This window comes from Perognathus longimembris, chromosome 1 (genome assembly GCF_023159225.1).
Source record: "Perognathus longimembris pacificus isolate PPM17 chromosome 1, ASM2315922v1, whole genome shotgun sequence".
In the NCBI taxonomy this organism is placed as follows: Eukaryota; Metazoa; Chordata; class Mammalia; order Rodentia; family Heteromyidae; genus Perognathus; species Perognathus longimembris.
The window spans coordinates 68,576,971-68,599,707 of record NC_063161.1 but is presented as its reverse complement, the minus strand read 5'-3'; the positions used below and the strand labels follow the sequence as shown (position 1 = coordinate 68,599,707).

Here is a 22,737-nt window from a genome sequence, read left to right as displayed (position 1 = left end):
TTAGGGCACTGACTACCCCAAGGGCAGCCCCTCTGCTTTGCAGCTTACCTCCAGCAAGGAGGACTAAGCTGTTTCGAGAGATGCTGGGTGAGTCCAGGCATGCGGGCAGAGGCCTTGCTGTGCAGAGCCAGTCCTACTTGTCTTTTCTTTTTCTTTTTTGGCCAGTCCTGGGGCTTGAACTCAGGGCCTGAGCACTGTTCCTGGCTTCTTTTTGCTCAAGGCTAACACTCTACCACTTGAAGCCACAGCGCCACTTCTGGCCATTTTCTATATATGTGGTGCTGAGGAATTGAACCTAGGGCTTCATGTATACAAGGTGAGCACTCTTGCCACTAGGCTATATTCCCAGCCCTCCACCCCCATTTGTCTTTTCTGACCTGCAGGGTGACGATACCACTCATGATGTTGCTTCATGCCAGCACCGTGGGTTCACGTCTATAGATTTAGGTTGGGGCCCAGCTGGGTCATTTGCTGTCCCACTGCCTGGGTGCCATGCAGCAGAGATGAACCAGTAAACCAGTGACACACTGGTCAGCCATCCCTGTACCCCGAAGTTTATATTTGTGAGCAAGGACGTGATGCCATCGCTGAGACAGGGTCATGTCCTGTGTTCGGTGAGGGAAGCCAGGCCAAGAGTAGCCTCCGTGGAGGCCTCTGTGCAGCTGCTTGAGTGCAGGGTGTGTGGTGAAGCACCCAGCCCACGCCATGGGGTCCAGTGGCAACAAGCAGGCTGGGAGATCAGGCTGCGGCCCACAGATGGCGCTGGCTGGGAAGGAAAGCCAGTGTGGCACTTGTCCCTTGTGTTTTTAAATGATCACATCGCATTTAAGAACTGGTTCCCCATTAACGTGTCAGCAGTTTGGGGAAGAGGGCTGGTGAGAGGCTGAGCAAGGGACTGGGCCCGCAACAGCCAGGTTCCAGAACTGCTGCCCGGGCTGCTGTCCTGAGGGCAGCCTGCATGCCTGATGCCCACACACTGGCTGAGGATGTCCTCTGCAGAATCACCATGCATGCATGCGCCCTGGTCCTGACCACTGCCCTCCAGATCTTTGTGTGTATGTGAGACCCTCAGCCAGGGCTGGTGGGCGCCCTGCAGGCGTGGCTCGTGAGCTTTCCCAGGGTCTGGCCTCGCCATGACCCTTGTGAGGACTGATGTTAGGTGACTGACCTGGGTTCAGGTTACAGGCAAGGCCGCAGAGCCCAAGCATTAGAGTTTTCAGAGTCCCCATTAAAATGGATTTCCTAACCTTTGCCTTCCAGGTGATTGAAAACTTGGCCTCAGACAAAAACGTCACTAGTTACGGTAAGCCCTTCCCCGCCCCACTTGTCTGTGGAAGCACTGAGGGGGGCGCAGGTGAAGGGGCATCGAGACATTCCCCCTCTCCCCCCGCCCCCAGTGTCTCCTCCCTTCTGCTCCAGCATGGGGCTTGGGCTCACAAGACTGGGCCATGGGTATCACAGAAGGAAGCAGAGCAGTCCAACCCCAGGCAGGGCTAGTGTGAGCTACCTGGGGAGGAAAGGGAGACTGAGGGAAAGGGGACAAGGAGCCATTTGGCTTTTGAAATGCAGTCATGGCCAGGGTGTCTGCTCCCTCAGATCGGCACAGGACATGCTAGGAAAATTTCAAAGTCTCTAGGAGTTGCGAGTGAGTTTCTCCCTCACGGAGGGGCTGGGCTTGCCCCCAGCCTGGTGGGCCCCACAGGTGGCGCCTTGCTGTCCTTCACCGGTCAGGATGGTGACTGCAGGCCCACCCACCTGCACACTAACCCCCACCTCTTGTCTTTCAGATTCAACATGTTCAACAGAAGCCATCCCCAACCCAGCTTAAATTATCAACCTAGAGAATAACTCGGTTCAAACTGTGTGGTGCTTCTTTTAGTAAATACTGTACAGATTTTACCATGGAAATTTTTTTTTTTTTTTAGTTTTTACCTTTTCTTAATTGCCCTTATTCCAAATGGATGAACACTTTCTACAACTGCTGACCATTGTAAAATACTGTGTATATAAATCACATTGAAATAATGCCCTGGAATAGAACATCTCAAATGCTGCTTAATTACAGACTCAGGTTGATTACTTGTATTTCATGTAATGTTCCTCCACATTAGACATCTGGTGCAGACCAACTGGGAAACAAACCATGGAATTATTAAAAGTACAAACTGACAGTGTGCATATTTAATTTAAAGATTTATTTAAAAGATTTGCAAGCTCTCAACTAGACTTTTGAGGGCAGTCTGTTTTCTGTAATGTCTGATACTAGAAACTAATTTGCTTCATATTTTAGTTGTATTCAAGATTTGAACGTGTATTTTATAGACAAGTTCTGTTTTTGAACTTTGTGGAAATATTCCAATCAAATACCAGTTATTAATGAGTATTTACATTATGAATGTATAATCCAAACATTATTTGTAAAGCCTGCAGTATGTTTTTATTACATAACACTTTTTTATACAGTGTCTAGCGTCCTGATTATATGATATTGAAGTCTGAGTTGTCAGCTTGGTCCCTTCAAGTTTCTAGTTACAGACAAAAATTATACTGTGATTTTATTTTTAATATGGATATGCTATCAAACTGTGATACACTTATAATTCACTGGTCCTGCATCAGGAGATGGAGTGGGGAAAACTGTATTTAATACAGTTTGTGTTGTTCAGAGATGTCTAAAGTTTGATCTTTGTTTTTTTAAAGATTAAAAAAGCACTAGCCCCACTGTAAATATACAGCATGTAAAATTTATATAGTATATAAATGGCAGCAAAGTAAACATTTTGTGTCTTACTCTTCTGTTTTCCCCACTTGCTTACAGCCACGTCTCACTGACACCTTTCTTAAAGCCCACAGAGCTCCTGGTGCCACCTTCTGGCCTGACTGGACTGTCTCCCCCACTAGATGCATACTGGGGGTGCAGGAAAGTACAGCTCAGACAACCCCACTGCTTTAACAATAGCTTTCATCTTTATTTCATGAACATAGTATTTGCAATTGTTTTCAAAGCCTTTCAAAGCCATACACCCTCCAATATCACTGTTGACTTAGCAACAAAATATCAATAGGTATTTTGATATCAATAGGTACTTTGAGATCAGTAGAGTTTTCATGCAAGTTGAAGGAGTATATACATTGAATAACAAACACTCCAGAAATCAATACATATGTACATTATCTACATATTAACTATATTGTAAATAGAAATGTTTTCTAAGAAAAAAATAAGCAAATGAGAAATCACAACTGGCTGTGATCTATAACAGACCTAACTTAGAGCACGTGTGTGGGGACAGATGCACTTGTAACTACAGGCATTGCTATATAAGACATGAAGGCACAGCCTCCCCTGTGGTCATCTATTTTGCCTCTGTGGAACCACATTAAATGGTCCCAACAATTCTGGTCCCTGATGCTGCTGCTTGTCACAGCGCAGGGTCTAGCAAGACTGGCTGGTAGGACTGTGGATGCCACCAGCTCTGTCCAGGGCTGGTGCCATTTGCCTTTGGCCACTTATGGGTAGGCCATTAAGCACTGAGTGACGTGGGTGGAGAGGAGTGGGAGCCTGCCAGGCCTGCTCCTACAGGAGGTGAAACCACTGGCCTCCTAGGTTAATAGTGTCACAAACCTGTTGGGGGCTTCCCATCTTCCCATAACACCATGGAGATCAAGTTCCTTTAATTATGAGCACCAGACTGTGCTGCACTGCTCCTACTGAACGGTGTCAGGCAAGCCCTGCTCACAGATGACCATGACACTAGATTTGCCACCCAGCTCTCACTCTCTAACACCTGACGCATGAGCTCCAACCCCAGGGCCATACCTGGGTTAGACAGCAGAGGAAACGGCAGAGGGTGTGGCAGGGCAGGGCAGGGCAGGGCAGGGCAGCACTCTGCACGGAAAACTGGTGGCCAAGTTGCACAAGCAGCAGTCAGGCCATCTTGCCTTGCTCAGACATTGGTTTCAGATTTGAGGTATCAGTAAAGTGTAGATGCTTGAAGGTAAGCTAGATGCAGGATGGAGCCTCAGCCTTGGGCCCGTGTGGTCTAGCATGACAAAGCTATGGCAGGTCAGGCACAGCCCTCCCTGCACCCCAAGGCAGCTCACAGCCTTGTTCTACCTAAGTGCACTGGGTCTGGGGACTTCCTTCCTGGACTTGGATTTTACACAACGTAAATACCCTCCAAGGGGAGCAAGTTCTAGGTGCACCTGCACACAGGGCAGCCACTGCCACCCCAAGCTTGGGAGCTGGGGGTAGGGGTCCTATGTATTGTGCATAGGGCGTCCTATGAGTGCAAAAAGGCTCCTGGCCCTGCCTTGTGCCAGGGCACACAATGGCCCTGGCCCTCCCCCACAGGTCAACCTGGCCGAGGCCTCGTCAGCATGTGTCCGGAACTGTTTCTGTACGTGGAGGCCCGGACAAGCTCCACTAATGTCCCTCCAGATTCAGCCTGCTCTTTCCCACCTCGTAAGGGAGGTCACATCTGGCAACATGGCTCTCCTGGAGGGTGGGCTTTCTTCCAGTTACCTAAATAAACTAAGGTGTGGGAGTTAACATCTTGCTGAAGGTTTGGAATAGCAAGAAAAATCAAAATCCAATTTCACCCACACGTTCCCTTGTGCCGCTTGAAACTGAGGGTGGAGGCAGGCGGAGGCCCACAGTTTCATGCGGCTCAACATGGATGGCCAGTGCTGGGCACATCGGCTCTGTTTCCCAGGATTTGGCAGTTACAGGAAAACAAGCTGTCATGTTGCTTTGCTTTGGAGAAGCCCATGAGGGAGGTGGCAGGGTAGGTACACAGGCCTGTGGGTAACCAATGCCCCCTTCCATGCCTGTCACAGCCGGGCGGGGGGGGGGGCAGCTCCCCCAGGCACCGGGCCCCCATGCTCCCTCTAGGAGCTGCATGTGTGTTTTTTCCTGTGCACAGCATATACTTGTGTCCAGGAGTTAGAATTGTAGCTGCCATTCTAAAAATACTACTGGTAGAAAGTATTTCATTATAATTTCAGATTATAAAAAGGCATATAAAAGCTATAATCCTATATATCTGAGAAAAAAATCTGAATAAAAAACTGGTAGCTTTTCCTTTCCCATTAGATATAAAACAGTTGCTTCTAGAATGGCCGCCAGCTCTGCCCCATGGGCAGCCGTGGTGTGACTGGCACAGACAGGTCCTGGCTGTGAGCAAGGTTGCTTGTCCACGCAGGTTCCCTCACTGGTGGCCGCTGCAGGCGCTGCTGCTGACCAGGAGAGGGCGCTGCTCCAGCAGTGGTGGTGGGCAGCAGGATAGTGGCAGGAAGTGAACACTGGCAGCTGACCACACCCCAAACTACAGCATGAAGTCTTGGGGTCCCCAGCCCCATCACAGCTGGCTGTTCTGGGGGCCATGGGGTTGCACAGGATCCTCAGCTCCTGCCTAGGCGCCTGTGAGGTGGCTGGGGTGTCGGGGAGGCCTTCAGCACGCTGTGGGTGCAGGTCCCGACATTTACCTGCTGTGCCTGGAAACCTACTTCTTATTGGCAATCCTCCTTTTCCTGGTGGCCAGCATGTCATAGAAGGGGTCCCTGCTGATGCTGGCTCTGTGGAGGCAGCAGAGAGAGGGTGAGGGGAGGAGAGGATCTCACACCCAGAGCCTGACTTCCCCCCTCCCCCCCGCCCCCGGGCCTCACTCACTTGATGGACTTCATCCACTCCTCCTTCTCCTCCGGGCTTGGAGCCGAGATCCGGTATACCACATGGTTCCCCTCCACCACCCTGCCATCCGCTTCAGTCTTGCAGGCCTTGATCACTTGCCCTTTGTGGCTGGGGTTGAACAGTTCAAAGCAGTTCTGGAGGGAAAGTGGGGAGGAGGTCATGACCTGCCGGGCAGGCCGCGGTGGCCACATGGATGGAAAGGGGCTTTACCAAGGGACACCACTTACAGGTTTCCGTGGGTCTTCCACCTCCCGGATGCTGAGGTTCTCCAGTGGGATGATGCCCCTGGGCTCCTTGTCCTACAAGAGAGGGTGGGGGGAGGGAGAAGTGTACACAGCCCCAGGGATCCTTGTCACGGGGCCCTCCATGACCCCCACTTACTGTCGTGTACTCGAAGTAGTAGAGGCAGTTGTCAGTCAGGATGAACCAGCGCCGCTTCCAGGTCTTTACGCGGCCCCCTACAAGCAGAAGAGCCATGTGAGGCAGGAGCTGGGTGTGGCCAGAGCCCAAGGGGGCCCAGAACCCCACAAATCACCCACTACGCCTTCTGGAAGGCCACAGGAGCCCAGCTCAGAGTTGGGGTTCCTTATGAACCTTCATGATTCAGACAGCAGCTAGCGAAGGCCTGGCCAGGCTGCGTGGTGGGTGTGTGCTGGGCCACATGCACTTACCGCCCCTCCCCCCACACCCTACGCCCCCACGGAGTCCTCTAAGCCACCCAGATCACGTGCTCCGCTCTGCTTCCTGGAAGGTTAGTCGGAATGGATGGGCGTAATTTCCCCGTGAAATGACAACACGATGGAGTCAGTGCCAGCTCACCCGGGGCTTGATCCGGTTACGTCGGGGCTGTTAGCTCATTACTGGGACTCTGCACAGCCCTGGGATCCATCAGAGTCAATTACCCCCAACCCAGGGAAGTGTTAGATTCAATTAGTCTTCTAATGAGATCAGAGCACACGCATGTGCACATACACACACACTTGCACACGCAGGAGTTCCTACTCTCCACTACAGAAAGAAAATCCCAATCCTTTTCGGGTTCACAAGCGTGATGACTGGGTTCTCATGTGCTATGTGACATGTGCCTCCCTCTAAGCCTTGTTACAATGTGGGCACGTCTGACGTGAAAAATTAAAAAAAAAAAAAAAAAGGAAAATCCCCCACCCTCCCTGACTCTAGCAGTTGCTCGGCACTTCTGCCAGGACAGTGGAAACACAAAGACACTCTGGTAAGACCAAGTGCTGCCTGGCGCTGGGTGGGTGCCGGCCGGGGTCTGGCGTCGCCCACCCACCAAGCAGGGAGACCTGGCCATGGCGGCTGGGGTCACAGAGGCACACAGGCACTGGGAATGGGGATGAACTCCAGAGGGCAGGGCTGAGGCAGGGGCTTCTCAGACTTCAGATCAGGAGACCACTTCCCCCTGCCTAGCCAGGCTTCTCTGATGGCCCAAGTGCGGGGGAGGCAGCTAAGGCCAGCAGTCCCTGTGCCTGCCTCTTCCCAGACAGCACCCCTGTGCCCCACCCCAGAATGTCTGACTGGTGGCCATGTCTCCCAAGAATCCTGATGCATTTCCACAGCCACCTTCCACAGCCAGCCTCCTTGCATCACCACCCCCAGCTCACACCCTCATGCTGCAGGGTCTTTGCTGGGCCTCTGGGGGGAATATCGCTTTTCCTCCGGTCCTGCTGGCCATGGCCAAGCTCTGCTTGCACCTGCCAGAGTCCTTGGCCCGGCCCACCAGGGGCCTCACTCCACAGGGGCAACAGGGCAGAGAAAGGCTCTCTAAACCCCAACATTCCAAGATGAGGGAACACCACCAAGTTTTCTAGGCATGCTTCCCGGTTCCGGACTGTGGCAGCATCAGCCAGTAGCAAGTCCATGGTGCTGCATCCAGGCCCTCACCTTCCTCAGGCCTCCAGAGTGGGCATCCCATGCTGGCTGCACTGCCATCCCTGCTGCCCACCGTCCACAGCTCAAACGCCAGGGGTGTTGGCTGCTCCCCTCAGCCAGAGCTGTGGGGGCCCTCCATGTGTCCTGTGAGATACCACATAGCTCCTGGGGGGGCCATCAGGACCCTTATGAGCTCTGCCAGCCCCCTCCACAGGGGCACAGCTGCCAAAGATGAGGATAGATGGGAAAGGGACTTGGGCTCTGCACCCTAGATTCCCACCCTCTGCTCCGACAGTGTCACCCTCCAGGGCTTAGGAGTCCATGGGCTGGGGCTGTGGGCACCAGACCAAGGGGATCATTTGACCCCCGCGATGGTCATCTCATCCCTGTGGACAGCAGCCAGGTTCCTTGCCAGTTACATGCCCTCAGTCCATCATCACTGCTGCAACAGGGTGTGGGAGGCCCACATGTGCCTTTTCCTCCATGAGTGCTTTGTGTCTACCATCTCCCATGTCTCAACCATAAGGTCTGGTGCCACAGTGAGCAAGTTCCAGGCAAGCTCTAGCCCTAAAGCACCACCCGTGCTTCCCTAACATTATGGAAGTAGTACAATCAAGTGAGATGGCCCCCACCTTGGGCACGTGCTCGGAGCCCAGTCCAACCATCCTGCACACCTGCAGGCATGTGTGTTCTGGCTGTGCCTGCCCGTGTGGGGAGGGGCAGGGTGTGCTAGCAAGGACAAGGCTACCTGGGTGTAGCCTGAGGCTGAAGATGTGTTTCTGGCCTCTGGGAACCCAGGTCACCTGTGTGGCCAGTGCCAGCTTGTCAGGTGGGTCTGGGGGAAGACCGCTGACCCTGGGTCTCCAGATGCCCACTGAACTAAAGCTGCATCTGGGCCACAAAACCTGCCCAGGAATCAGGCCAACTGTGCACTGATCCTGTATCCTGCTCATCTGCCCAGCTAGAAAACAGGTTAGAAAATGCAACCTGTCTGTGCCTTTATTTCATGCACTCATGATTTCACGGCCTGCCTCCCCAGTGTTCCAGGGGCCACACAAGCTGCCAGACAGCCTGGCAGTGCCATGGTCCCTCAAATGGCAACACAAAAAGCCAGGAGGAAGGTGGCTGGTTCCCTGCTTAGCCTGGCTGAAGGCAGTGCCTGGAGTCTTGGCATTCAAGTGCAGGACTATGAATGATGTTGACAGATCAAGACCCAGGGCTCTCACTGGCACAGCCTGAGGAAAGCCAAACAGCAACGACCAAGCCAGGGGCTGTGATACACACCAGCGGTCCCAGCTACTTGGGAGGTAGAGCAGGACCTGGAGTTTAAGGCCAGATCAGGGAAAAAGTGTGAGACACTATCTCAAAAGTAAAATATAAAGAAAGGGCTGGAGGCATGGCTCAGCAGGTAGAGCTCTTGCTTGGCAAACAGGAGGTGCAGTACCACCAGAGAGGGAAAAAACCCACAAAAGTAAAATCTCAGTGGCCCAGGTATAAGACCTCAGTGGAATGGCAGACCTGTGCCTCCTGTCCTGTTAGCTAAGGCCTGTCACATTGTCACCATGCCACATACTGTCTTGATGAAAACAAGAAATTCCATCAGCGAGACTCCGGCCCTATTGTCTTCATGCCCACAATCTGCCACCTGGACAATGTGAGCCCTCGCAGCTCGTGGGATTATGTCAATACAAGGCAAAACTCTACTCCCCCACCAAACCCTAAAAACTTTCCAAATTACCCAATATGCATACAAGCCATTGTTTGTCACTGGTGAGGACCAGCCCACTCTCACTCATCAGGAGCTGCCTCACGCCCCAGGATGTGAGACAGGGTGGGGAGGGAAGTGTGCTCTCGGCCCTGCCCCGGGGGTGGGTGCCACGCACACCACACCATGCACCACGCTGACCCCTGAAAGCCCAAAGCCAAATGGATCAGATGAATGGCAGCCACAGACCGGAGCTTCACACAGACCAAGGTGAGCGAGAGAAACGGAGAGGAGTGAGCCGCTGGGGAGGGAGGAAGCCACTGGGTACCTACCTCCTAACGCAGGACAGGCAGGGACAGCCCGGCACAGAACAGAAAGGTGGGAGCCACAGGCAGAAGGAAAACAACAAGAAGGCACATTTAAACCACTCGTCAAAATCACAGCCACGCCAAGAGAAAGGCACACAGGTTCTTTGGAGATAAAGGTACAGCACTGCCCTCTTTATGTGGGTGCTAACTTGGCCGCTTCCAGGGCCAGGCGACACAGTGTCTGCGTGTGCTGTGGCAGGGGGACACGGCCACTGCGCAGGGACACGCACACTGCGGAGAGCAGACTCTGGCTTAACTGTGTTTCCTTTTTAACATGTCTGCTTGTGATTAGGGGTCTTGGCTACGAGGAGCCAGGAAGGAGCTCCGTGGGATGTGCGCTGTGGGGCCAGGGGCACGAGCGTGGGTCCCCACAGCCAGGCTCACCCAGCTTCAGGAGCCAGCCTTCCCGGTCCGGGTTAAAGAATGTGTGCGTCAGGTCGTTCCCATCATCCTCCGGGATCTTAAATGGTTCGTTCTTAATACTTTCATACAAGTTCTGCAAGGGAACAGAGCAGCGAGTTCAGGGTTCTAATGGAGGAAGAGGTACGTCCTGTGTCTGCTTCTCCCCTAGGCGGAACAAGCATGAACAGGAGCAGTAGGGAAGCCAAGAAGCACCAGCCCAGCCCATCTTCCCTGCCTTGAGTGCAGTCTCACCCTCAGCAGCTCCTCAGGGAGGTCCCCACCCTCGTTGATGCCCCGGTTCATGGTGATGAAGCGCTCGGCCGTGGGCTTGTCCCGCACGTTGTGGTTGTGCAGGCTGGTGTTGAGCATGATGATGGCAAAGGACAGCACGTAACAGGTGTCTGCAAGGGCCAGAGGACATTTTCAATGGAGAGGGGGGGGGCGGTTGGGGACACAAGAAACCCACGTGGGCACACCATGCCACCTTACCCACCAGCCCAGTCCCATGGCTGACCTGTGGACTGGAAGACGCCAGGGTTACAGAGGCAATAGCGGGCAGCGAAGGCCTCCATCATACGGTCGATCTTCTGTGCCTCTCCGGGTAGCCGGAAGCTCCACAGGAACTGCCTGTGGAGATAGCACAGCCACTCAGCAGCAGCAGCAGCAGCAGGGATGCAGCAGCCTACACTGCACTGCAGCTGGGGCAAACAGGGCCTCTTCCATAAAGATGGCCTTTCAGATGCTCCTTGCTCTTGCTCCGCCCCCTGCCTCTGCCTTAAGTACAACCCAGTTTGTGCCAGGTCAAATGGGGACCAGGTCTGACATCACCCAAGCACTGCCACCATCCCCATGGCTGCCACAGCCTTGAGATCGCCGGGGCCATGACCACCTCTCAGGACAGCATCCACACAGCAAGGCCAGAGTTAGCAGGCCAGCTGGCTCCCCACCCCTAACCATGGCCAGGATCTGCTGCTAACTCACTGGGGAGATACAGGCCCCAGGCCCCAACATGCAGATGCTCCTGCCCTTAGATATCCCTTTCACCAGTTCCTCCCTGCCCATCCTTCCTACCTTAAACCACAGCCCTGCACCAGCACCCTGCCCTTTCTTTGCTGTCCTGTTCCTAGAGGTCCCTTTGGCGAGCCAAGCTTCACACCAGCTGTTCAGGGATGGCTGGTACTGGTGCTGCAGTGGCTTTGGCACAGGGTAAGGGCTAAGGTCAGACCTGAGGCCAGCAGAGGTTCACAGGGGCAGCCACTGACCCTTCCTCATCCTCTTTTTCCCTGGGACCAATCCCCAGACAGCTTTGGAACCACCTGCTGCTTCAACCCCACTCTCAAGGCCAGCTGCCCTCACTGTGCCCCTCTGCCTGCTGCCCCCCCCCCCACATGCCACTCCCACCAGGTGGAGGGGCCTGGGCCAGCCACCCTGCCCCTACTCTCCTGATGGCGCCCAATCCTTAGGCTGGGGTCCTGATGGCCCCACTGGGCCCTGTCCCCACTGCAGCTCTATGGAGTTCCCCACACAGCCCTGGCCCACCCAGTCCCCTCCTGCTAGGCAAGGACCCCTCCCGTTCCCCAGACTTATGTTCTTATTTCCACAGCAACCAGCATCTTCTGACAACCCATAAATCTCAGACTTTTAGAAACATTCTTTTTTTCTCTCTCTGCCCACTGTGAGAGCTTTGTGGAGCATGGGAGCACTGCTGCCTGAGCTCCTCGGGTCTATGCTCAGGACAGGTTCCAGGGCAGAGGGGGCAGAAGGACATCAGATGGCCAGGGCCAGGCAGAGCCCAAGGGTCCACAGGAACAAGGCCACGGTGGCAGCTCCCTGCCCTCCCGAGTGTGGGACTGGGGCTGGGGCCAGACTTCAATCTGTGGGATTTATTAGGAGCTTTTCAGCTCCTAATGCTTGGCTCCACAGTCTGGCCAAAGAAGCCAAAAGAATGCCGCGGAGCCATCCATGCCCTCTCAAGGACACCCAGGCGGGCGCCTTTCTCTTGGTGTACAGCCCTCAGGAACAGAATGCAGCAACAGGGACCAGGGCTGCTAAACTGCTTTGCAGCCCTGAACAGCTGAGCACCACACCCACCATGGCCCCTAAGGCACCAGCCTGGAGGCAAGGAACAGGTCTGACAATCACTAGACCTGGCCACCACCAGTGGCCTGTCCCTGCTGCCTTGTCCCATGCTGGAAGGAAGGTCAAGACCCTGAGCCACTGACTAGGCCAGGATGCCAAAATGAAGTCCTCTCAAGACTGCAGGACCAGAAGCTGAAGCACGCCCAGGTTTGGCAGCAACGAGGAAGGTGACAAGGAGGGCGGGCTTGGCCAGCAGGAGGTCCCCACCCGGCACACCCAGGCACCCTGTGCACTTGGTGGCAAGTCAGCCAGGCAGGGCTTAGAGCAGATGGGGTGAATGGCTGAGCAGCACCCCAAGTGAAGAACAGCAAGGAAATAACAGGTAAAACAGGAAGGGTGCAGGGTGATGGTGCTGCAGGCAAGCAGCAGAGATGCAGTTCCCAGGCTCCTGATGGGGCTGGAGCAAGGCTCTATGGGCAGGGTGTGCCAAGAGCTCACCTCAAGGCCTGGACAAGGTTGAGATCAGCAAACTCATGGAGCTCGACAAAAGCCTGAAGAACTTTGATATTGAATTCATCCCTAGGAGAGAGCAGAAGTTAGTTTCAGGACAAATGCTTTTCTCTGTCACTGTGAGGCTTACACATCTAGAGCAGGCCTTTGCAGTTTTGATTCTGTAGTCATTTCCTTCACTATACAATTTTCAGGGTGTTTCTTTTCTTTTTTTTTTTTTTTTGGCCAGTCCTGGGCCTTGGACTCAGGGCCTGAGCACTGTCCCTGGCTTCTTCCCGCTCAAGGCTAGCACTCTGCCACTTGAGCCACAGCGCCGCTTCTGGCCGTTTTCTGTATATGTGGTGCTGGGGAATTGAACCTAGGGCCTCGTGTATCCGAGGCAGGCACTCTTGCCACTAGGCTATATCCCCAGCCCAGGGTGTTTCTTTTTTTGAAAGAGACTATATCTCAGGCTTGTCTAGACCCTCCTGCCTTGGCCTCCTAGGTGCTGGCATTACAGGTGTGCACCACCATGCCCAATGTTTTCAGGCTTAATACCAAGGAGAAGTTACAGGATGCTGGGGGCCTATTTCCCAATAGATAGGAGTCAGGAAGAGGATCGTCATAAACCACCCAATGACAACCACTGCTGTCAAGTTGTGTAGCCTACCACCTCTTTCCAAGTGACCCATGGCCCAGGGACTGGTCCCATCTCACAGAAAGGGTTTCTTTTATTGGTGGTACTGGGGATTGAACCCAGCTTTATTTTGTACCACACTGTGCTGATCAGCATCACTTCAGTCTACTTTATAACCAGGAAGTGTGAGTTCTTAAACTTTTTTCTCTTTTAAGACTGTAGCTAGCTGAGTACCAAGGGCTCATGCCTTCAGTCCTAACAACTCAGAAGCTTGGGGTTCAAAGCCAGTCTAGGCAGAAAAGCCCATAAGACTATCTCAAAGTAACCAACAAAAATACCACACTGGGGCTGGGAATATGGCCTAGTGGCAAGAGTGCTTGCCTCATATACATGAAGCCCTGGGTTCGATTCCTCAGCACCACATATATACAAAAAGGCCAGAAGTGGCACTGTGGCTCAAGTGATAGAGTGCTAGCTTTGAGCAAAAAGAAGCCAGGGACAGTGCTCAGGCCCTGAGTCCAAGCCTAGGACACAAAAAAACACACACAAAAAAAACACTGGCTGGCCACCAGTGGCTCACACCTGTAATCCTAGCTGCTCAGGAGGCTGAGAGCTGAGGATAGTTGTTTGAAGCCAGCTTGAGCAGGAGAGCCCAACATACTCTTATCTCCAATTAACCACCAAAAGGCTGGAAGTTGGAGCTGTAGCTCAAGTGTCAAGTATATGCCTTCAGCAGAAAAGCTCAGGGACAGTCCTCAGGCCTTGAGTTCAAGCCTCAGGACCCATACCAAAAACAAAAACCAGACTGGAGGTATAGCTCAAGTGATAGAACTCCAGCAGAGAACAAGAAAGCCAAGCAAAAACACAAGGCCTTGAGTTCAAACCTTAACATTAGCACCAAAAACAGAGAAATAGAAACCACTCAGATTAAACATTGGACTATGTTTTTCTCCCCCTAGCACCCTCCATCATACAGCATCCTGGGCCTCTTCAGAACTGCTTAGGGGAAGCAGTGTGCACTAAAGGCCCACAGCAGGTTCTGGGAGAACCTCTCAGAGAAAGGGCCCAGTGGAGCTGCTCCCCTGTCCAGCTTACCTCTCGCCCAGGTAGTCCCCAATGACAGTCTTGTTTAGGCCTTCGCCTTTGTAGAGGAACTGGGCAACGTCTTCTGGGGAGCTCTGTAGCAGGTCGTTCTCTACCAGGAACTGAATTCCCTGAGGAGCAACAGGAGCCATGCAAAGTGTGGTTAGGTGCCACACAAAGCATTTCCACAGACATTTGGTATGACCCTCTGGCCAGCAACCCATGATTTCACACCACCACAGTACACTGTATCCACCAAGCAAAGTACTTGTACACAGTACTCCAGAGAAAAGTACCTCCTGGCAACCCAACAGGCTAAAAGACAAAACCCTGGGTGTCTGACTGAGACACTGGAAGTAGCTGTTTGAGACTAGAAGGGCAGGTGTGTTGTGCGTGGAATATGGTCCGTTTTGTATCAGGGGAGCTTCATTGTATGTGACAGACCCTCCTGACCTCATCCCCTTTGCCCCTGCCAGCCTCTGCAGGAAAACTTCTTTCCTAGTCATCCTGGACTCAAGATGACCCATGGCACAGATCTGGCCAGACATGAACGTTAGCTTGTAGGTGACACCTTCACCACCCTTCCTCCTCCTCCCTGTTTTGAACCAGGCATGAGGACTAGAGCCACAGCAGCTCTCACATGGGGAAAGGGCAAAAGGTATCTTCTTCCTGCCACACAGGGCTGGCTGTGTGAGAAGATAAACTTAGTTTTTGCTGTTGTCATGCTGGATTTTCTCATCTGAGACTGAAACACGGCACGCAGCCGCTGAGTTTACATTAGTCCAAACTCAGGGCCTTTAGGAGCCACAGAGCACAGGTGACAGGTCCAGAGCTGCCCTCTGCCTCAGGAGCAGCAGTGGGACAGGCACACAAGCCCAGCTCCACTGTCAGCACGCTGGGGAAGAGATGGGGACTCTGCTGTCTGTTTGCCATGAGGCTTTTCTTGAAAAAAAAACAAAAAACAAAAAACGGGGTTTATTGATTTTCTTTAAACTGCAAATAGTCGTTACAAAAAGGTTTTTTCTTTTAAATAAGTTCACACAAAGAAAGAGAACTAGAAAGCAACGGTAGTGACCAGAAAGAGGAATAGTAATTACATTCATCTTTATGTGTGTGTGTGCGCACACAAATGCACACGCCAGTTGTTTTACACTAACATTGGAAAACTCCAAACCTAGAATCCAGAACCTCAAATCTGCGAGTGGAATGCCTTGAGATGGGCACGCCATGAGGCTTTTCTAAAAACCGAGACGTTCCTAGGCAAAACTCCCAGCCCTGGGCCCAGGCTTCTGCATGTACCCACAGGCCATCTGGAAATTTAAAAAAATACATAAATGTCCATAACAGCCTCATTTAGCATTTCTAAAAACTGGAAAGAGCAACCGGCAGCCACTAAGAGAACAGACTAACACACTCTGGTGGAAGTATAGCAGGAGAGCTGTACAATGAGAGGGAATGAACACTCAATGGAGGAAGACTCTCATGAGAAAACACAGATGGGAGCATTTTAATTCCACTGAAGATTCTAAAAAAGCAAACCTGCCAGGTCTACTGGCTCATACCTGGGATCCTAGCTACTCGGGAGGCTAAGATGTGGAAGATCACAGTTTGAGGAGACCCCTACTTCAATAGTAAGTTGGCTGTGGTGGTACATGTCTGTCACTTCAGCCACACCAGAAGCATAGATGAGAGGGCTGCAGTATTTGAAAACTAACGTAAAAGGGGCTGGGGACATGGCTCAAGTGGGAGAAAGACTGCCTCAAGAGCACAGGCCTTGGGCTGGGAATATAGCCTAGTGGCAAGAGTGCTTGACTCATATACATGTAGCCTTGGGTTCGATTCCCCAGCACCACATATATAGAAAATGGCCAGAAGTGGCGCTGTGGCTCAAGTGGCAGAGTGCTATCCTTGAGCAAAGAGAAGCCAGGGACAGTGCTCAGGTCCTGAGTCCAAGGCCCAGGACTGGCAAAAAAAAAAAAAAAAAAAAAAAAGAGCACAGGCCTTTCTTTATACTACCCCCCCCCGCCCCCCAAAAAATGCAAGTCTAATTTATGGTAGCAGAATAGGTACCCTGAAGTCAGTGGCCCCAGAAAGCTTTGTGTTTTGTTTTATGCCTGTCCTGGGGCTTGAACCTAGGGCCTGGGTGCTGTCCCTGAGCTTTTGGGCTCAAAGCTAGCTCTCTACCACTTGAACCACACCTCCACTTCTGGCTTTTTGATGGTTAACTGGAGGTAAGAGTCTCATGGACTTTCCTGGCTGGGTTGGCTTTGAACTGAAATCCCCTGATCTCAGCCTTCTGAGTAGCTATGAGAAGAGGCTAGAGGCACTGGCACCAGGCTAAGCTCATTTGTTATTAGTCTGTCTTTCCTTCTTGGAAAATTCAATGGCTCTCATCTTATGCCCATGTTTTATATTTTACTCAATGCAGCAACTTATTCTAGATGGCAATTGGTGGATCTGTGAACCTGAGGATTTTATCTTAGCCTAGTTCTAAAATAGTCTAACATGTCCTTAAAATATTTCCATTCTATTTGGACTTCTACTAGACAGATTTAGGGATATGGACCCATCTTCATGCTGTGTGGCTGTGTGTGAGATCATGGACAAAATCTTGACTCTTTATCCAAATCCACTCTTCACCTGTCCTGTGCACAGCCCACGGCCCAGATTTTTGTGAACTCAGGTCCTTTAATTCCAGGGCTCTTTTCACAAGTCCCTGTTGGTGTGTCATGGACGAGAAACATCCTATTGAGTTTCTGACAATACTTATGATAATTATAGTGCTAAAAGCACCCTACTAGCAGAGCCCCCTCCCACTTCAGCTCTGCTCTTCACGAGTTGCTTCCCTTAAAGGCTTGGTGGCCCCTGATGTTGCTTCTCCTCCTGGAGCTACTTTCTGCAACTTGGCAGAGCAGCACTTGGAGCAACTGGGGTGGAGGTATGTATGTGGGGGGGGGGGGTGGTGCAGTCTGTGCCCATAGCCAACCTTCAGAAGCAAGCAGGCACTTCACCTTGGTGCTGCCTGGTCAAGCTTGCTGACCCAAGGTGGCTCTCACATGTGCCAGCAGCTCTTTCCTGTCTTTGTCTTGGGCATCCTTCCTCCCCAACAGATCCGTCTATCTTCTTTCCTATACAGACTCAATTTCTGGTCCAAAATTCTAGTCCACAGCTTTACGTATTTATTTTTTAAAGCATTTCTAGGACATTGAGAATAAAAGGGAGAGGCAGGTTCCTCAAGCAAATCAGACCTTTCCTCTTATTTATAAACCCAAGTGCTACTTCTAGAACCTGATGCACCTGGACATGCTGCCCCTCTACTTGAAAGAGGTATCTGCCCACAACCTCATGCCTTGTGGCCTGTGCCTGTGTGGCCTGGCCAGGGGAGTGTCTTGAATTCCATCTGAAGCATGTGAGATGGCATCTGGTATGTTGATAGATGCCACATCTGTGTCCCCACAACATGACAGTAGAGGAGGAAGGGGCTCTGCGGATGACTAGAGTTAGACTAGCTGTTCACACAGGGCAGCGTCTCCTCAGCCCCTGTCCATGCTGGCACCCCAATCCCAGACTTATAGCCTCCAGTACCAAGGGGGAACATGCTGGCTAAGCCTTCCACCCCCATCCCATCTATGACTAATTTTTGTTTGTTATGCACTGCCCCGAGCTTCTTTTTGCTCAAGGCTAGCACTCTACCACTTGAGCCACAAGTGCCACTTCTGGCCTTTTCTGTTTATATGATATTGAGGAATTGAACCCAAGGCTTCATGAATGCTAGGCAAGCACTCTACCCCTAAGCCACATTCCCAGTCCCACCATCTATGACATTTCATTATGGTGGCCCAAGCTAAGACAATTGCCATAACCAACTCTTCAAAACCAAATAATTTTGACAACTTTTTCTCAGCAAAGGGCCACATGCAGATTAACTGTGCCTTCTACTTTTACTGAGCAACATAAGTCTTTAACTAGAACCAGTGATTAGTATAAAATGATGCTTTTAGAGGAAGTTTGTCAGGCAGATCACCACAGCCCAAGCAAATGCTGACTTCCTTGAAGAGGTGAGCAGATGCCACAGGATGACTCTGTAGCTGCACACCAAGCCCAGGACTCCCCGGGGCCATGTCTGTCCCCAGGAACACACACTGCAAGACAGGCTTTTGGGTCCAGGGGTCAGCTCCCGGGAGGCTTCTTCTCTACCCTGATTATGAGCACCCCATTTCTGATACAATGGAGTCCCAGCACCATTATTCTAGGGATAGGACCACCTTACGACCAACTACCTTTGTCCACTACTAAAATCAATCACTTGCATGCCGGGGGATTCTCTTACCTTTTTGGGGTCCATGTTGAATTTCTTTCTTCCCATGGCTATTTGCTTATTCCTCTGAGTGGTTTTGCTGTGTAAAATAATGAAAAACCATTAGTGGGTATGTTCACAGAGCACAAGAGAGTCTCTACTTGCCCTCCATAGGGAAGCAATGTCACATCTGCTTTACTTTCTCAAATGCCCTATTGGGACATTCTTCTCAAAAGGCCATTGGGCCGAGGGGCTGGTGGCTCACACTTGTAATTCTAACTACTCAGTAGGCTGAGATCTGAGGATCATGCTTGGAAGCCAGCCCAAGCAGAAAAGTCCATGAAGACTCTTCAATAAACTACTCAGAAAAGTCTGGAAGTAGAGCTGTGGCTCAAGTGGCTCAAGGACTAGCCTTGAGCAAAAAAAAAAAAACCTCAGGGACAGTGCCAAGGCACTGAGTTCAAGCTCCAGGACTGGCACCAAAAGCAAAAACAAAACAAAAACCCAACAACAACAACAAAAAAAACCCTGCTATTGGTGGAAAACAGTGATTTTTTTTTTTTTTGCCAGTCCTGGGGCTTGAACTCAGAGCCGGAGCACTGTCCTTGGCTTCTTTTTGCTCAAGGTTAGCACTCTGCCAACTTAAGCCACAGTGTCACTTCTGGCCTTTTTTTTTTTTTTTTCTTCTGGCCTTTTTCTATACGTGTGGTGCTGGGGAATGGAACCTATGGCTTCACATATATGAGGCAAGCACTCTTGCCACTAGTTCATATTCCCAGCCTGATTTTTTTTTTTTTTTAAATCTTGAGACGGGGTCTTGATAGGTAGGCAGGGCTAGTGTGGAACACACAATCCTCCTGCTTCTGCCTCCTGGGTGATGAGATTACAGGCATGGACTACCACACCTGGCTAACAGTGGACATTCTAATAGAAAAAGCACAATTCCTTATAATACAGAAAGGATGGTAATTCAAGTGCCTGTGCTCATTCCTCAAACTACAAAGGTACACAAAGGACTTACGAGAAAGTTGAGGACAGAAAGTAACCACAGAAACAGAAATGAGGAGCAGCCCAAAGACCACTCTGCCTGGCCCAGCTCTCTCCAGCTGCAGTCCCCAGCCAGCGAGAGCTCAGCTACAGGAGGATCTGGGGAGCCAGGACATTAATGAGTTGAAGGTGTAGCCATAACTGTTTACCTCTCCTCCACGGAAGTTAGGTTGTCGATCTCTGTCATCACTTCTGCAATTTCATATTTCAGCCTCTGTCAAAAAAAGAAGGCATTTCAGTGTCATGGGATGTCTAACTCCTCCTAAACTCCGAGATGTTTGGCCTTCCAGGCACACGCTTCCCCAGGGCTCCTCTGAGCATCACAGTGCCAGAGACCTCACACCTGTATTCACACAGCTTACAGAAAACAAAACAATGTGTGATTAGGCACTACAGCCCAGGAGGCAAACTCCAGAGTACTTGTGTGAAAAATCAGGAAGGAGCACAGAAGCCACATGTGGCAGCCCATCCCTGCAAGCACTCAAGAGTAGAAGCAGGACTGTTAGTTCAAGGCCAGCCTGGGCTAGACAATAAGAGCCTGTCTCAAGATAGAGAAGGGATATGAGAATATCAGAGGTGTGAAAGATAAAAGCAGTAAAAGGAAAGCAGCAGGGTCTGAGTTCACTTAATCACAGCCATTCTATACTGCCTTGTAGGGATTGCCTGCCTTTTTGAGGCCATGCATGTTCTTGGAAGACCAGGGGAGCTGATGCTCAGGTGCACTTAGGTGGGCATCTGGTTTGCTAATCAGCAATCTTGGGGTGACTCCTGCCAAGTTGTAAGGGAATGAAGCCCCATACAGACAGGGCCCCTGAGTCGTCCAACACAGACCTGAGAAATGAGGGGTAGAACTGGTGTGGCCCCTAGTGGCTGACTCCCCATTGGTAGCTTCTTAGTCCCCTGAGCCTCAGACTAAGGAAGTCAAAGCTAGATTAGATTCTATAGGAATTTAACACTATGGTGCCAATGTCCGCGTACTATGCCTTTTTATTCTTCTGCCACAGGACTTACCCTGGGATATAGGACAGTTCCACGAATGTGGTAGCCTTAGAATAAAAATGCCCACAAATTACCTTTCAAACACAGACTTTTTTATCCAGAGCCAAATTTAGACTCAAAAAAGCAAATTCCTAGAAAGGAGTTATTGTTTGGGACAAGCTTGGCCTGTGAGGTTTGTTTTGGCAATGACAGAAAGCTTCTCAAAGAAGACCCACATGATGGACTTTCTCAAGGAAGCCCCAGAGGACAGGTGGTGGTGGGGCCTTTGGTACAGCTTTCATAACAATCACAGACACCCCAGCTCTGAACTGTGGCTTTATTTATTTGCCTCTCCTGTGCAACACCCTCAGAAGAAAGTACACAAAGGATAAGAGAAGGATAAGGATTATCTGTTTTGTCCACCTTTGTTTAATATGTCCTGTTTCTACTACCTAGCTGGCACCCGGCATGCAGCCTGTCTGTCCATTTGAAGGGTACCTGTGTGCCAAAGACAACACAGGAAACTTACAATGGGCAAGCCTTGGCACTCACAATACTGAACAGGAACAGGGTCTTACACTACAGTGTAAAGCAGAGGGTAGCAGGCTAGTGTGGCTGTGGAAACCCTCCAGTGCTAAATCTGGAGCCAGCATTGGTTGCTATAGACTCAAATTTACCATCCTGCCTTTGGTTCCAGAGTATGCATGGCCCGGGGCGGATGATCTGTTTTACTGGTGAGACAAGTCTTTTTCTGTGTGTGGTTCTTACACACATATGCTTAACACCCATGTTTTACATTTTCCTCAAACAACTTTGTTCACAGTTTCACCTCAAAGCCCCAATTGAGTGGGTTGTTGTTTTTTTTTCCCCAATTGAGTGTTTGTTTTTTACCTCAATGTCATCAATAAGTTCCTTTTTTCTTCGACGAATGTCCAAAAGTTCTTCTCTCTCTTCTAATGAGAGGTCTTCTGGCACTAAAAGAAAAAATATCAAACAGCTCAACAACTGCATTGAAGAACACCCTACTGAAGGAAGACGGGGACCAGCTTCAAGGGTGTTGGCAAAGCTCTGGACCACTCTCTCCTTCCCACTGCACAGACCATTTGCGTCTCTACAGAGAAAACAGAGAGGCAAAGGACATAAAACCCAACTGAAGGCATAGGCGCCCCACCAAACTGCAGCAGGGGTAAGGCAAATGCTGAACTGCCCTGATTATATGGAGTTGGGGTGGGGGGGAGAGGCTATTCTCAGCATCATCTGACCAAGCAGCTGCAAGTCTACAGATTCTGACACCAGGAAGTAGGGAGGTGGGTGTCCCAACCCTGCAGGGAAACTGCTCAGGGATCCAAGCTCCCAATTGCTTCTCAGCCTTTCCTGCCCAAAGTAGCTAGACCCCGGGACCCAGAAATGCTGTGGGAAGGCAGGGCAGTGCTGGACCTCCTCCCCAGCCATCTGACAAGCCTTCCAGAACCACGCTCTCCTACAGCACACCCTTAAACATAAAGTATGTCAAGATCACCAAATGGGGCTGGAAGATATAAGAAAAAATGTCTGTTGGGAGTACAGATTAGAATGGCCACTTTGGGAAACTATTAGGCACTGTCAGCTGCTATAGAAGGTGTACAGGCCAAGACCAGGCAAGTTTACTCCCAAGTATATCTGGGAAAATTCTCTAGTCATGTACCAGAAGATACATATAATAATCTCAAAGTAGTATATTTTTCAAAGAAAATCCTAAAGAGCCATCCACAGTACTGGTAAATGTACAGTGGTGCTGTGCACTTATGTAATGATAACCAAAACAGCAAGGAAAATAAAGCTATACCACAAATGAAAATTAATGTAGAAATAAATATTTTCTATATAAACTTCAAAAAAAAATAAACAACATATTGTTTGGGTATATAAATATGTCATAAAGAAAATAATTAGGTCAGGCACTGGTGGCTCATGCCTATAATCCTAGCTACTTAGGAAGCTGAGATCTGAAGATCATGGTTCGAGGCCAGCCCAGGTAGGAAAAGTCCATGAAGACTTTTATCTCCAATTAGCCACCAGAAAATGGGAAGT

The 22,737-nt window shown here is 50.8% G+C and overlaps 2 protein-coding genes and 1 pseudogene across 4 annotated transcripts in view; 2 read left to right on the top strand and 1 right to left on the bottom strand.

Moving 5' to 3' along the window:
- Usp42 (ubiquitin specific peptidase 42) overlaps positions 1-2,776 on the top strand; it is a 47,517-nt gene extending 44,741 nt beyond the window's left edge. For all 3 annotated transcript variants that reach the window (XM_048367417.1, XM_048367413.1, XM_048367436.1), the window contains 2 exons: positions 1,261-1,303; positions 1,788-2,776. In XM_048367417.1, coding sequence (XP_048223374.1) covers positions 1,261-1,268 — 8 coding nt within the window. In that variant the 3' untranslated portion in view covers positions 1,269-1,303; positions 1,788-2,776. The remainder of the gene's footprint in view (positions 1-1,260; positions 1,304-1,787) is intronic.
- Positions 2,777-2,942: 166 nt separating this feature from the next.
- The window catches only part of Cyth3 (cytohesin 3), a 96,750-nt gene continuing 76,955 nt past the window's right edge, over positions 2,943-22,737 (bottom strand). The window contains exons 2-13 of the mRNA XM_048367439.1: positions 21,559-21,641; positions 19,839-19,903; positions 18,676-18,742; positions 14,358-14,476; positions 12,635-12,715; positions 10,572-10,684; positions 10,310-10,458; positions 10,040-10,151; positions 6,074-6,150; positions 5,920-5,991; positions 5,672-5,826; positions 2,943-5,577 (exon numbers count right to left, since the gene is read on the bottom strand). Coding sequence (XP_048223396.1) covers positions 5,505-5,577; positions 5,672-5,826; positions 5,920-5,991; positions 6,074-6,150; positions 10,040-10,151; positions 10,310-10,458; positions 10,572-10,684; positions 12,635-12,715; positions 14,358-14,476; positions 18,676-18,742; positions 19,839-19,903; positions 21,559-21,641 — 1,166 coding nt within the window. The 3' untranslated portion in view covers positions 2,943-5,504. The remainder of the gene's footprint in view (positions 5,578-5,671; positions 5,827-5,919; positions 5,992-6,073; positions 6,151-10,039; positions 10,152-10,309; positions 10,459-10,571; positions 10,685-12,634; positions 12,716-14,357; positions 14,477-18,675; positions 18,743-19,838; positions 19,904-21,558; positions 21,642-22,737) is intronic.
- LOC125341833 lies at positions 6,720-6,816 on the top strand (annotated as a pseudogene).